Raw genomic sequence first — 15,217 nt, forward strand, 5'->3', positions numbered from 1 at the left:
ATTGTAGTTTTCGCCGCATTTATGGTTGCTTTAAGCTTGAGTAGCGTGGTGTGTTGTTTCATGAAGTGAACTTCGTTTGTCAGCAGTCCGTACAGTTAAGTCTGAACTCTTTCTCAACCTCACTTCCTTCTCTGTGATGTTTATGCTGCATTTCCTTGATTCCCACCCCCTTCTCTGAAGAGTTTTGCGTCCTGGAGAGAGTTGTGAAAAGCAAGGAACCCTAGACTGGCTTTTCTTGCTGCTGCTGGAACTACGGTTGGTGGTTCCTGACTGATTTTATTTATTTTCGTGTTCTCGCTCCCGTGATATCCCGCCCCTCTTCAGGACCGTAGTAATCCGCAGGAGTTAAACTGGGAGGTCCATGTGCTTTTTCTTCAGATTCGAAAATTGGAAGGTAACAGGCACCTCAGGATTTCCGTTCCGTCTTCTGGTTTAGGGATTGCTACTAGTGTTGGATGTCCTTGGATTGTTATTTAATGAATAGAACTCTTGTGCTTTCCTTCACATTAAATCGCTCCAAACATATAATCTTGGCTTGTTTATAAGGGAGAAACAAAAAAAAAAAAAAAAAAATTCAAGAACTGGGCTTCCACTGTCTTCAGCCCTCAATACCTTAATTTTACATAGTGGAGTGAAGCTGTTTTTAGAAGTTGTCTCATTCAACTCACAGCAGAATGACTTTCTATTTGTCTGGTTTTCGGAGCTTTCTGAAACTTTGGAAGAGCAACCCTTATTTTGAACTAGGCCCTGCGACCTCTTCTGCCTCTTTCTTTCTCGGGGTTCACTGTGTCATCGGGAACCAACAGAGATGGTTTTCTGTTAAACCTACCACCCCTCCAAATAGCAAAATACTCAATCTACTGGTTACTAAAGCTAGAACACTCAAGAAAGGAAATGACAGCAATAAACAAGCTTCTTCTGGTCCTCATTATTTTGCTGCTGGAGAGGCTAAGAAGAGGTCCCACCTAAGTGGTAACCCTCAGAATCAAGGTCACACCTTGCCTGTGAAAAGCACTGTCCAACTCCCAACTAAACCTTTGAATTCCGAAGAGTGGGATAAACTTAAAGAAGATTTCAAAGGAAAGGCCAGTTTCGAAGACTTCGTCATTTCACAGATGACACGCAGCTGCAGTTCAGTCGATGTGGCCAAGTCTCTCCTGGCTTGGGTAGCAGCAAAGAACAATGGTATCGTGGGGTATAATTTACTCGTCAAGTATTTATATCTCTGTGTCTTTCATAAGCAGACGTCAGAAGTTATTGATGTCTACGAAATAATGAAAGCCAAGTACAAGAGTTTAGAATCTGGGGGTTACACCCTTCTCATCCGGGGATTAATCCACTCAGACAGATGGAGAGAGGCCTTGTTGCTGTTAGAAGATATTAAAAAAGTCATGGTCCCTTCCAAAAAGAACTATGGTGACTGTATACAAGGAGCCCTCCTTCATCAAGATGTGAACGTGGCTTGGAGTTTGTATCAGGAGTTGGTAGGTCATAATCTCATCCCTCTGTTGGAAACTTTAAAAGCCTTCTTTGATCATGGCAAAGACATGAATGATGATCAGTATTCAAACCAACTCCTGGACATTCTTTTGTATCTAAGGAATAATCAGCTGTATCCTGGAGAGTCATTTGCTCACAGTATAAAGACGTGGTTTGAAAGGTAACTTTGATTTTGTATATGTGGTCTGTGTTTTGTTTATTAGTTGCTAAGACTCGTTTTATTCAACTTATGCCTTTTTCTGTCTTGAGATAAGAGTTGTTTCTCCTTTAAAACAAAATATTCTTCTAAGAAAGTAGTAGTAAATTTGTACTACTCTCTACTTGTCACGTAAAAGGAAATTATATAGCACCTTCTGTTTTTATATAAACAGATCTCTTCATTTTAGAACTATATTTTCTGAGGCGTCTAGCATGAACAACAAGCAACATTATAGCAAGTAAAGGGTTTGTATCTGTGTGTGGGCACAGCATGTGCCAACAATAGAGGTTGACTTAAGGTTTCTTTTTCTTTTTGTTTTTTATTTTTTCAGTCAAATTCCATCTTACTTTTGAGACAAGAGTCTCTCACTGAACCTGGGGCTTAGCATTTTGTCTAGACTCGCAGGTTGCATCTGCCTGTCTTCACACCCTTACTGCTAGGGTTACAGGGTCAGGCTGCTCTGCCAGGCTTAGGCGTGGGTTCTGGGGAATCTGAGCTCAGATCTTGCTTGTGCACCAAGTACTTTACTGGATGATCATATTCTTATTTTCAAAGGTGGCTACTGAAATATGTGCAGTAGGTAGGCTGTAGTCCTGTGTTTCCTCAGTTACAGTGATTGGAGTGGATGATGCAGTTCCTGATCAGTTCCGATACTCAAGCATTAAATAGAGAACCATCCTTCCATTTTATTTTGAGTCTTGTCTTGTTTGGCTATTCCCACCTCACCCCTCACCCCCCAACTCTCCTTTGCTTTGACTCATGTTATTAACCACATAAATGTCTACTGCTTCAGTCTATGTCTGCATGTGTGTGTGGCATGCGTGAATATTTCCGAGACAGGGTTTCTCTGTGTAACCCTGGCTGTCCTGGACATGGTTTGTAGACCAGGCTAGCCTCGAACTCACAGAGATCCGCCTGCCTCTGCCTCCTAAGTGCTAGGATTAAAGGTGTATGCCACCACTACCGGGCTGCTTCAGTCTTTGAGCCTCATTTCTTGACCCTTATTTTATTTTCTCTCTTTTTATCATATAGCGTGTTTACAGAACTTTCAGGTAGCAGTCGTGTCTAATTATCTTTTCGTACTTACTATCAAAAGAAGAGGAGTCCCAGACAAATCTTCCAATGCCAAAGGGTTCAGGTTTCGTTTTGTTTCAAGACACTGGTTTTGGAGTAGAATTTTAGAATTTAGGAAAACATGTGTCGCAATTCTCTGTCGACCAAAATGATGCCAATTTGTAAATTAAAATGTCACCTAGTGGCCCTTTTTCTTATGTGTTTTTTGTATAAGAACTTTTCTGTGAAATATCCTTTCATTGTTTAAGCTTTTGTTTTGGTCATCTTTATTTAGTCTGCATGAAGTTGAAAATTAAGGCATTTTTAAACAACTTTTACTTCATGCCCATTTTGAGGCAATGCTGGGGGAAGGCAGCAAGTATGATTTGAGAATATACTTGTAAATTCTAATATAAATTAATTATAAAATTTTTCTTGTAAACAATACAAATTAATTAGGGAGCATTTTTTCTAGTCTGTATCTCAGTCTAGAAGGAAATACTGAGTAAAAGCAGTTACGCTAACGGATTATAGTGCTGCGCTGTCTGGAGTTGGCACCTCCTGAGCTGAATCGTTGTCTCTGGACTACATGTATTACGGTCTGTGTGTCGAGTTGCAGCAAGATCATGTGCATATCATCCCATTTTAAAGTAACTCTGAAAGTATGGGAACAGTTAGTTATTTTTACACAGTTTTTTTGTTTGTGTGTGTGAGCTATCGCTTGTCGACAACAGCTTTTTGTTTTCTTCAATGAGGAGTGTTGCTCATTTGTGAGCCTTCATTAACTCAAAGTGAAATGGTTAAAAATATTTATCCTGGGGGCTGGGGATTTAGCTCAGTGGTAGAGCGCTTGCCTAGCAAGCACAAGGCCCTGGGTTTGGTCCCCAGCTCCGAAAAAAAAAAAAAAAAGGTATTGCAAAAAAAAAAAATTTATCCTGTTAGAATAGGCTGCATCTTTTTAACAACTCATTAAAAAACAACAACAACGGGGCTGGGGATTTAGTTCAGTGGTAGAGCGCTTACCTAGGAAGCGCAAGGCCCTGGGTTCGGTCCCCAGCTCCGAAAAAAAGAACCAAAAAAAAAAAAAAAAAAAAAAAACAACAACAACAACAAAAACAAAAAAAAAAGAACTGATGGGGGAAAATTGGGTTTGGAAATAGGGATAATTGTATGTGTGGGGGTTGTTTTTTTTGTTTAGTTTGGGGCTTTCTTGTTACTGTTTTTGGTTTTTGAGACAGGGTTTGTCTGTTAGGTTCAGCAGGAATTTTTAACTTGTGGATAATTTGGTTTTGTAATCTTTTGTGTAGCATTCCTGGAAGACAATGGAAAGGACAGTTCACCACAATTCAGAAAAGGTAAAGACCGTTACTTGTCTCTAATGTTTGATTCTGGTAGAGTACATTCCAATGGCATTGACTTTAAAATCAAAAGGGCTGGAGAGATGACACAGAGGTTCAGAGCTGTCTTGTTCTTCCATAGGACATGTGTGGTTCAGTTCCCAGCACTCTGGTGGCTCACAACTGCCTGTAATTCTGGTTTCAGGGCATCTTCTGACCTTTTCTGGCCTCTGCCTGTACCCATACACACTCACACACACATACCCATACACACTCACACAAACACACAATAAAAAAAATAAATCTTAAAGCCAGGTAGTGGTGGTGGTTGTGTGAAGTGGTATACAACTCTTTTTTAGTATATGTGCTGCCGAAGCGAGCACGTGGTGTACAACTCTAATCCCAGCACTCAGAAGGCATCAGGCAGATATCTGTGAGTTTGAGGCCAGCCCTGAAAGGAGAAACCCTGTCTTAAAAAATCAAAACAACAATAGATTCTCCCCTTACGCACTTCCCCCCAAAAATACTTCAAAGGGGAAGAGCGCTTTGAGTGATTTTAAAAAAAAAAATGTTTAAGAGCATCTTAAGAATAGTTTAATCAAGAATTTATAATTAAATTTCCTGTGGGGGAGGGGGACCATCTCTGTTGTTGTTTTGAGAGTCTTGATCATGTAGCCCAGGCTGCTTCAAACATATAAAAAGCCTTAACCGTCCAAATGTTGGGATTGCAGTCATGTGACCGAGACTTTGGAATGCTCAGAACGTTTTTCCTGTTGATACTCTGAGTTTGTGTTACACCTTAAAGATGCTTGCCCCTAGATTGCAGACCCAGTTGTATTCTAGGAATTACTATGAAAGTTTCACCTGACTCCTGCCATCTTTCCCTGTCACCACAGTGGTGTGTGTGATACCATTGTGACTGATACTCTGGAGAGCTCTGACTGTGCTGGGAGGAGGGGTAAACACAGGCCCTCATTGGCTGTTCTGGAGTTGTCGGATGCTAACTATGACAGAGCTGGGAAAATTGTTGGGAACCTTACAGCCATGTGGTGTGATATTCCCCCATCTAAAACGGAAAAAAAATCCAGCAGAATATTTCACTCCTGCCCTGTCAGTTTGTTCATTGTATTAACAACCTCAGTTGGCATCATGAACAAGCAAGACAAAGGCTGAAGGAGAGAAAGCCCTAGACTTTTTCTTTAAAAAAGAAAGAAAAGAAAAAAGAAATGAAGGAAGAAAGGAAAGAAGGAAGGAAGGAAGGAAGGAAGGAAGGGAGGAAGGAAGGAAGGAAGGAAGGAAGGAAGGAAGAAAAAAGCTTTTACTTTATTATTTACTTTTGCTTTATTCAGTGTGAAGGTCAGTGGACAGCTTTCAGGAAGTTGGTTCTCTCCTCCGACCATGTCCATCACTGGGGTTGAAATCAGGCTGTCAGGCTTGATCACTGTAGCGGTAATACATAAATCCACGCTGAACTCCTTCACGGGTCCGTGCTGCCTCTACACCTGCCCAGTTGGTGTGGAGTCAAGAATGAAAGACGAGCACTCACCCCCACACACACGTGTGCACACACACGAACGCACACATGAACGCACACACAAACACACACACGCACACACACGAACGCACACACATACAAACGCACACACACACGAACGCACACACGTGTGCACACACGCACACACAGCCTTATTTTTAAATATTCCCTAAGCAGCTCAATGGCGGCTAAGAGACTCTCCCCTCCAATATTCTTGAGTTATTACTTTCTAAGATTTATATATTTTTTTTTCTTTTTTTCGGAGCTGGGGACCAAACCCAGGGCCTTGCGCTTGCTAGGCAAGCGCTCTACCACTGAGCTAAATCCCCAACCCCTCTAAGATTTATATTTCATTTCTGCTACCCCAGACCCAATCAGGGTAGAGTGGGCCAGTCTCTCACTGCCAAGCTATTGGCCGATGGCAACTTTATTTCACCAATCAAAGCCAACCAGAGGCAGGGACCCTCAGTGTCTCATAAGCTGACTGACTGGGGTGGGGGGTGGGGCTTGGGGGGGTTCCCATGTAATTTTGGGAGCCGAATTAACACAAATAACATTAGAACCAATCTGCAACTAAACCACAGACACCCTTACCACTGAGCCGTTTTTTTGAAGCCCCTGTTTTTTGAAGCACTCTTCTAAGAGTGTAAAGCATACATACATACACACACACACACACACACACACACACACACACACACAAAATGCCTTAGTAGAAAAACATTTGTGTTTTTCATCTACATGCCTAGTGATCCTCTCTTTTGGGTTTTCTGGCATACTGATAGGTGATATCTTTAGGTTTACAAAAAAAAAATCAAATAAATGTGATTATAAAGGTATGTATATATATGTCATTTATTATATATATATATATATATGATATATATGGTATTTCCTTGTGCCTTGGAATTACTCATTTTAGGAAAAAAATGACATTTCTAAGACATTATTTTGTTGCTGTAAAATTATAAAAAAATGCTGTCTTTTACCCTGCACTAGGTCTGGCACCACAGTGCCCCAAGACGTCTGTTGGATGTCTTCATCTCAGTCAGCAAAGCATCTCACCCACTTTGCTCCATCCCATATCACACTGCTTCTCTCTGAGCCTGGCAACAATCTCTTTACCCATCTAGTTCCCAAGGCAGGTTGCCACCATGCTAAACATACACATCCCAATTTCATGGTGGGCTAGCACATCTAGCCACCACACACTCTCTTAAACTTAAATCGCCACATGAAAGAACACACAACACAATAACCTCTGATCCAATTGATAAGATATAATTTGCTCATCTAGACATACAAAGCCCTGTACACATCCATCCCTTAAGAATATTCATAACAGCCTGTAAATGTGCAGAGAGGAATCAGAACATTCACTTCTATGTTCTCTCCACTGCTTCTCCTTCCTCTGGTTCCAGTTCCTCCTCTCTCAAACTTTTCTCCTGCTCATCCTCCCTTCTCGTCCAAAGACAGGCCTCGTTCTGTCTTGTACCTGCCTTCACCTGTATGACATCATCCTACATTATTTAATACAAAGCTTTGCAATTACAGTGGCCAGTGTTCAAGCTGTGGCAGAGCCATAGAGTCTATCCATCTGAGTCCAGAAGAGTATGAATTTCTCAAGGAAACAATCATGAGAGATGTGATTGATGGTGGCGACCAGTACAAGAAGACGACACCTCAGGTGAGTCTAATGGTGCAACTGTGCTCTTAGATTGCTTGTCTGGAGTGGAGCACAACAATTCTTTTCTTGTGAAAGCCAAAGGCCAAATATCTGGGGCTCTGTGAGCCATAGTCTCTTGCAGTAGTTTCATTGAAGTTAAAACAGCAGTGGATGGTGTAGAAATGACTGACTGTGACTGTGTCATTAGAACTATTCATGAGGCCTAGGAGGGTGGCTTAGTGGGTGAAGTGCTAGCTGTGCCAGCTCAAGGACCTGACGTAAATAGATGCCTAACACTCGTGTAAAGTCCAGACATGGTGACCGGTGCATGTGACTCCTGGGCCTGGGTGTGGGGAGGGCATGGAGGCAGGAGGATTGTGAGGGCTTGTTGGTCCGTCTCAGTCAGTCCAGCTGAAATAGGGATCCCAAGGTTCAGTAAGAGGGCCTGCCTCAAGATACAAAGTGGAGAGTGAGGAAGGGAGGCTCCAGAGGCTTTTCTCCAGCCTCTACATGTACTTACATGAGCACGCGCAGTCTGCACACACCCACCCTGCCCCTGCAAAACCAAAACACCATTCACGAAAACAAGCAGTAGGATAGGTTTACCCCATGGTTATAATTGTGTCTTCCATAGATTAATTTGAGAGTTTTGTAGAGTAATCGAGTCTATTACAGTCTATTGAAGTCAGTCTAATTCTATCTAATCATAATTTCAGTGTTCAAAGTTGGGTGTGGATCCTGTTACAGGGCACAGCTGCTTGGGAGGTGAAACATGGGGAGCTTGGTCGTGCTTATCAAGAGCCACCACTAGGTGGGTGCTGGCCTTCAGGGGAGCAGGCTGAGGACAGCATCTAACTGGAGGGGGTGGTGATTGTCCTTAGCTTGGCTGCAGTTGTAGCTGGAGGCACAGAAAGGCCTTCTGTGGGAGGCTTAGGCTGTAGTTCAGTAGTCGAAGACGCCCTCCGTGCTCCCCATGGAGAATCTTGATGATGGAGACAGTCCATGGCTCTAAACTGTTTATGGATTGTTCATCATGGAAAATGGATGCATACTGTACCACCTTCTCAGGGTGATCCCAAGATTAAATACCTTTTGCAGGGAGGAATGTCTGGGAAGGGAAGCTTATTGGCTAAGCCCCCAGAGCCTCTAGGTACCTCATTACCATGGAGCACTCTGTTCTGGGCCTACGTGACCTCACGTTTCCTTATGTGTGGCACATGTTCCAGGCCAGGAATTTGGCAGGGAGCAGGGAGGTGCCTGCCGTCTCAGGTGTGAATTTCCGAGGTCTCAACCTGCTCGACCCACCAAGCTTCCTGACATGGTTTACTGTCCCACAGTTGGGTGCTTACTTTTTTTCTCTGAGTACTGTTTTCTTTCAGCAGATTCTTATTTGTTTGTTTGTTTTGTTTTGTGAGACAGGGTCTCACTATGTCTCTCTGGCTGCCCTGGAACTCACTTTGTAGATCAGGCTGGCCTCGAACTTACAGAAATCTGCCTGCCTTTCTCCCTTTCTGGTTAATAAGAAACCTGTGAGGTAGCATCCTGAGACCATGCTGACAGCACATTACCTAGTAACCTTTTACCCAATGTTTTTAGCATCATGGAAATGATCACTACTTTTTGACATTGTAAAGGCACTTTTGTCCCCATTCCACATCTAGTAACTAACGTTTTGTTGTATGAAATGTTTTCTCTCTTTCTATCTTTGTCACTAGTCCAAATACATAAGAACTCTTTCATTCCCTCCCCCGTGTGTGTGTGTGTGTGTGTGTGTGTGTGTGTGTGTGTGTGTGTGTGTGTGTGTGTGTTAGAACCTATAGCTATCATTCTGTTGATTTTCTCTGACTTGGCTAGTGGGAGCCCCTCAAGCCAGTTCCCGTCTCTTTTGGCACCTGTTCATCCCTACCCCACTCCCCCTAAGGTACTCCTGCCTCAGCTGTGGAGCTCCTCTCATTGGGTTTTTTGGTTTAACACTACCTATGGTTCCATAGTGCTGGGATTCATTTTAAATACTTATTCTAAGTGAATAGAAGGAAGAGTTGTTCATTTTTCTGTGCTGATTTGAACTCAACTGAAATCTTCCCCTTGGATACTGTTAGCTCCAGATTATAGACAGTGCTGCAAATAGCAAAAGGATTTGATGTATTTAATTAGCCCAACTCACAGAGCAGCTGATTCTAATCATAGGTGTTGGGGACAATTTTTTCCTTGGTTCTTTATTAGCATCTTTTCCCCTTGCGTCCTATCTCTTGTAGTATTAAAAAATACTATTGTAGTATTAAAAAATACTTGCACTATTAAAAAAATAATAGCTACCAATTTAACAATTACTGTCAATGAAAACAAATGCGGCTGTCATCTTAAAGGGGAGCATTATAGTTTACTCTGAAATCAAGTGGCTGTGGCCCAGAATGTAGATTCAGTTACCCCAAATTCCATGTTTCAATGTGGTGACAGTTTCATTTTACTTTTGTAGGAACAAAAACAAAGTCATAAGTCAAGATACTTAGAAAAACTATATGGTGGCAATATCACATCGGCAGGCTATGACAAAGTGGGGAGGGAGATCTCTGTTATAGGCTTCAGATACCCTGATGACATCCTTAACCTTTGGGCTGGTGGAAGCTAAGTGTTTGTTTCCAAAAGTATTTACCTAATGGTCACAAGGATGTTAGGTCACACACAGAAGTTAGGGGCAAATGACCATTTAGAGGCTTAATATAGCCCCAGAGAACTGCCTGGGCTTCAGCATTCTTACTTTCCGTAATCATTGGAGTTCCAATCAGTCGAGCAACCATGAGTGTTGGATGAGGCCGCAGCTTTTATTCCTTGAGCCTTCATTTAACTTCATGTATGGCATGCACTTCTCATCCCGTTAGAGTCACAAAATCCAACAACGTCACACGGACACTAGCATTTCAACGTCCGGAAGCCCAGGATAAGAGTAGCTGTTAGGGCACATGGCTGTATTGATTCGGGATTTAATTTCTGCGGGATAGGCAAGGCAGGAGTGGGTCTGAAGCACTTCTGCTGAATAGCCGGGAAACCAACTCGTTCCGAGCCCAGAGGGAGGAATTAAAGGTGATGAGTTGGTCGAGTGGACAGATGAGATAAAGAACTTAGTGCTTTTGTTCAGACCGCTAGTTCGCTGAAGTGCAGGAAGCAAATTGTTCATTTAAAGGGAAGAAAAATGATGGTGGCCTGAGGGAACGGGAAGACTTAAAGCCCTGGAAGTTTGGGCTCTTTGTGAAACCATGAATCAGAGGATGGCTCCGGTGCCCCAGCCGAGGCTTGAGGGCACGATACTAATGACATGATCTCTCTCAGCAAGCTGTTGCAAAGTCCTAGACCATCTAGCTGTAGGAACAGAAAAGACGGTGAATTTGCTGAGTGTTTGCTAGTCTGGTACAGTTGCAGGAAAGAAAGAGCTGAGGGGTGGTAAATGACACTGAGTTTAACAAGGAAATGGTGGTTGGGAGCTCGTGGACTTGGAGAGAGAGAGGAGAGGGACGGGAGCTCCTTGAAGAGCAAGCTTAAAGGGCAGAGGGTGGCAATCAGATTTCCATCAGTGTTGCCTTGAGTTGGATTCTAGAATGTGTGGAGTTCAGATGCTGACAAAAGCCAAGTAGGGTCACACAGATCACCTTAAAGCCTGCAGTGAGGGCCAGCAGCTCGTACACAGATGCTGTGAGTGTCCATGAAGGTTTATTTTCATATGTTCCCAGGTCTAGGGATTAAACCCTGGGCATCCTGCATGTCAGGCAAGGGCCGTACCATTGCATTCTGCTGCTAGTTCTCTTTAATAATCTGTATCTTTCCTTCCTTCCGTCAGCCTGCCCTCTTTCCAAAGTCTCTTTCTTAAGACAGAGCATCTGCCAGGTGTGGTAACTCATACCTTTAATCTTGCCATTCTAGAGGCAGAGGCAGAGGCAGAGGCAGGTGGATCTCTGAGTTTGAGGCCAGTCTGATCTACAGAGCTCCAGGACAGCCAGGATTACACAGGGAAGCCCTGCTTTGACAAACAAATGAAAAAACATTACTGTGTAGCCCTTGGAGACCTCAACTTGCTATATAGACCAGGCTGGTCTTGAACTCATAGAAATCTGCCTGCCTCTGCCTCCTGAGCACTGGGCTTAAAGACATGGCCACACATGGCCCTCCCCCTGTCTGATAATTATAGCCACATGAAATACTTGCCATGTGCCAGCATTTTGCTTTGCCCCTTGGGTTGGGGATGAGAACTGAGTCGGGTAACCACATTCTTGGTCAGTACGCTGGTGTCTGGAATAGTGCATAGCAAAGAAGAAGAGGTGTAGAATGATGTAGATCGAGGGTCAGTAAACTGTGGGTCACAGAGCAGATTGGCCTGCTCTTTGTTTCTGTAGATAAAAATTCGTTGGAACGCAGACACATTCATTTATTTAGTACTACTTGCAGCCGTGTTTGTCCTGAAGAATCGAGTAGGAACCATAAGACCATGAGGCCTGCAGAGCTGACATATTTACCATTCGAGCCTTTATAAAAATCCTATGCCAACCTGTGATACAGGTGAGTATCAGAGATCTCAGTGGAAGGAAGGAGAGAACAAGTCATGAGCTCAAGGAGCAGTGGGAAGAGAAGGCCTCAGTGTCCGTGGTCTGTCCTGTGCTTGCTGTCTGTACAGGAGGAGTTGATAGGGATAAGATTGAAATACCAGAAGCAAGGCAGGGGCTTCTGGGCGCTCCAGCCTAAATGAGGAAAGAGCTGCTTGGTCAGGGTGTCTAAGGCGCTGCTGTGCTTTGGGGGCCTCTTCGGGGACAGCCCTGTGTTTGGTTTGTTTACAGTGTCTAGGAAAGAAGGTAGAAGGATGTGCAAAGTCCGAAGTGGGTCCCGGGATGGGTGACTCTTACTTATCTTCTTCCCCTCCCTCTGGAGTGACAGGACAAGATGATACTTTACTTTCTGTACTGAGTTTTAGTGCTCGGAAAAGATGAGCACTTGGGTCGAGCTTTGAGAGGAGAGTTAATATTGGAGGTTTTGGGGTGCCATCCCCAAGAATAAACTCAATCCTAAGAATGCCTGAGCTCATCCAGAGATGGAAGAGTAGAGTAGTAGGTTCAGTTAGAACATGGTGGGGATCGATGGGGAAACACGTAGGAGGGAAGGTTTTATTTCTGCTTACTTGTATGTCTGGGTGTGGTAGAGCTGGGGTGTTGTGCGTTTGTGACTGCTGGGCCCACAGATGACAGAAGAGGGCATCCATCCCCTGGAGCTGAAGTGCAGGCTGTTGTGGATGCTCTCTTATCTGATGAGCCATCTCTCCAGCTCCAGATTTTTATCTTTTAAGCATAACTTTACTGGGGTATGTTTGGCATAGAAGAAACTTCACATGAAGTGTTTAGCTAGGTGAGTTTTGGTATATGTGCTTGCCGTGCAAGCCAGACAACCCGAGTCCAAGATCTAAAACCACAGTGGAAGGAGAAACCAAATTCTGAAAGTTGTCCTCCGGTTTCACACCCGTATGTGGCATGCATCTGCCTGCACTCATTCATGTACATGCATGAGTGCATGTGCACACACACAGATACACACACACACACACACACACTGATAATACATAAAATAAAAATTACATTATTTATGCTTTTGTATAAGTTTTCCACAACTGCCCAATGACTTTTATTGATGACTTAAAATGACAGAGATAATCGTCTCACAGACTGGATGCTAGAAATGTGAAATCAAGGTATTGCCGCGTTGCATCTGAAGGCTCCAGGGAAGAGCCCTCCGGGACTTCTGTTCCAGCTTCAGACACTGTCCACTCCTGAACACTGTACCCTCGCCTCCTTTTCCTCCCTGTCCTAACTATCCTAATTTAACCCTCTGGCTTGGAGACTCTGGGTTGGTTTTCCAGAGCTCCCAGGTGATTTTCAAGTGCAGCTGGGGCTGGAACCATCGCTCGTAGTATGAGAGTTTGACGAACCTTACTGCGTAGCAGCTTTTCTGTGGGAGAGAGAAAACATCTCTAAAGATATAAGAGCAGCAAAGGCAACTTGTTAGTTTTTCTGTTTTTAATTAATTTTAAGACAGAAGCAGTATTGTTTTGTTTGTTTATTGTTGTTGTATTAATTTGCTTATATATTTATCCATCCAAGCAACAGGCAAGATTTTCCTATGCAGCTCTGAATGTCCTGGAACTCACCATGTAGACCGAGGCTGGCCCTGAATCCAGAGATCTGCTTGTCTCTGCCTCCCTAGTTCTGGGATTAAAGGCATTTACCACCCTACCCCAACCCCAAGTTGGGTTTGTTTGTTTGCTTGTTTATGTTTGTTTGTTTGTTTGTTTGTTTTGAGACAAGTTCTCTGCATAGCCTTGGCTGTCCTGGAACTCAGTATGTAGACAAGGCTAGCTTCGAACCCACAGATTCACCATTCCCTCCCAACCCCCAGTTGCTGCAATTGAAGGTGAGCACCACTTCACTGGGCACAAATTTAGTTTTTAGCTCAGGCTGCCTAATATTAACTCTTAGCCCAGACTGTCCTTGAACTTGTGACAAGGTACTAGCCTCACCTCTCCAACTGCCAGGATTTTGAAGTGTGAGCCATCAGCCATACTTCCTGTTTTAAACATTCATTTGCAGTTCTTATATGGCCACCAGGTGGCAATAGAGTACCGCATAATTCCAGATTATTGGGCAAGTCAATCCTGTTAAAAGATTTGCAAGTTTCTCAAACGGAGAGGTGACTGCTTTTTTTTTTTTTTTTAGTTACGGGGTATTGGTATTCTTAACAAAAAGAACAACAAAAATTAGGTGTTTTTTGTTTTTTATTTAGAAATTTCGCTCACGTAAGAATTCAGTTCTTTAGGGTTGGAAAATGAGCTGGTTGGTAAAGTGGGTTTAGTCCCCAGTCCTTTATAAACCTGACGTGGTCGCACACACCTGCAGTCCCAGTAAGTAGAAACAGGAGCATCAGAAACTCACGCTCATCCTTGCCTACATAGTGAGTACAAAGCCAGCTTGAGACATACAAGACTGTCCCCAAGACAGACAGACAACCAACCAAACAAACGTCCATAATTTTTATTAAGGGAAATGTCCATGTGTAAAAGTAGAGAGATGGTAAGATGGACCCCTTCAGTGAGATTGTCTGGTCATGCCCCACCCTTCCCCCTTGCAATCCGGTTAATTTGACAATAATTCTAGCAAGTATTTATCCTGTAAAGTACAAACATATTCCTAGCTAAGTGATGGTGAAGCACTCCTTTAATTTCAGCACTTGGGAGACCGGCAGGTGGATCTCTGTGAGTTCAAGGCTAGCCTGGTCTACAAAGCAAGTCCAGAACGGGGCTACCTGGAGAAACCTTGTCTCAAAACACCTAAGAGTGTGTGTGTGTGTGTGTGTGTGTGTGTGTGTGTGTGTGTGTGTGTGTGTGTTCCTTTGTAAAATTATGCTTTCTCTACACATTTAGAAATACTTTGGAGTATCAGGTAAAGTATTTGCTTTCCAAGCATGAGGATCTGAGTTCAGTACCCCAGTTCAGAGCCACGTAAAAGTCAGGTGTGGCAGTGTTGTTAACTTCAGTGCTAGGACAGGCAGAGACAGGAAGATTCTGGAGGCTGGATGGCTAGCCAGCATAGAGGAAACTCCAGGTTTCCTCACAGAGGAAGTTGGAAAGCAATAGAGGGAAAAACCCATACTTCAGTTCTGGCCTCTGCACGAATACAGTCAGGCACTTGCATACATGTACACGTGCACCCCACACAGGCATACACATTCATAAAGACACGCACAGACTGAGAACCTGAGGGTGGTTTTATGTAGGGCTCTAGCTAGTGATGCTTCTGCTTTAGAGACGTACTCTTAATAGTCCTTAAAATTACAGCCATTACATGGGCACATTTTATGGAAATTTGTTCAACAAAAAAACAAGTATCAGTGAGAAGGAG

General features: G+C 43.4%; 1 protein-coding gene across 4 annotated transcripts in view; it reads left to right on the forward strand.

Annotated features, from left to right (window-relative positions):
• Positions 1-17: 17 nt before the first annotated feature.
• The window catches only part of Prorp (protein only RNase P catalytic subunit), an 89,224-nt gene continuing 74,024 nt past the window's right edge, over positions 18-15,217 (forward strand). The window contains exons 1-3 of one of the 4 annotated variants that reach the window (XM_087552671.1): positions 18-94; positions 4,060-4,107; positions 7,178-7,310. In XM_087552671.1, the coding sequence (XP_087408797.1) occupies positions 7,260-7,310 (51 nt within the window). In that variant the 5' untranslated portion in view covers positions 18-94; positions 4,060-4,107; positions 7,178-7,259. 4 annotated transcript variants of the gene reach the window in all.

The sequence above is a fragment of the Rattus norvegicus genome, chromosome 6, assembly GCF_021556685.1.
Source record: "Rattus norvegicus strain SHRSP/BbbUtx chromosome 6, alternate assembly SHRSP_T2T, whole genome shotgun sequence".
Classification (NCBI taxonomy): Eukaryota; Metazoa; Chordata; class Mammalia; order Rodentia; family Muridae; genus Rattus; species Rattus norvegicus.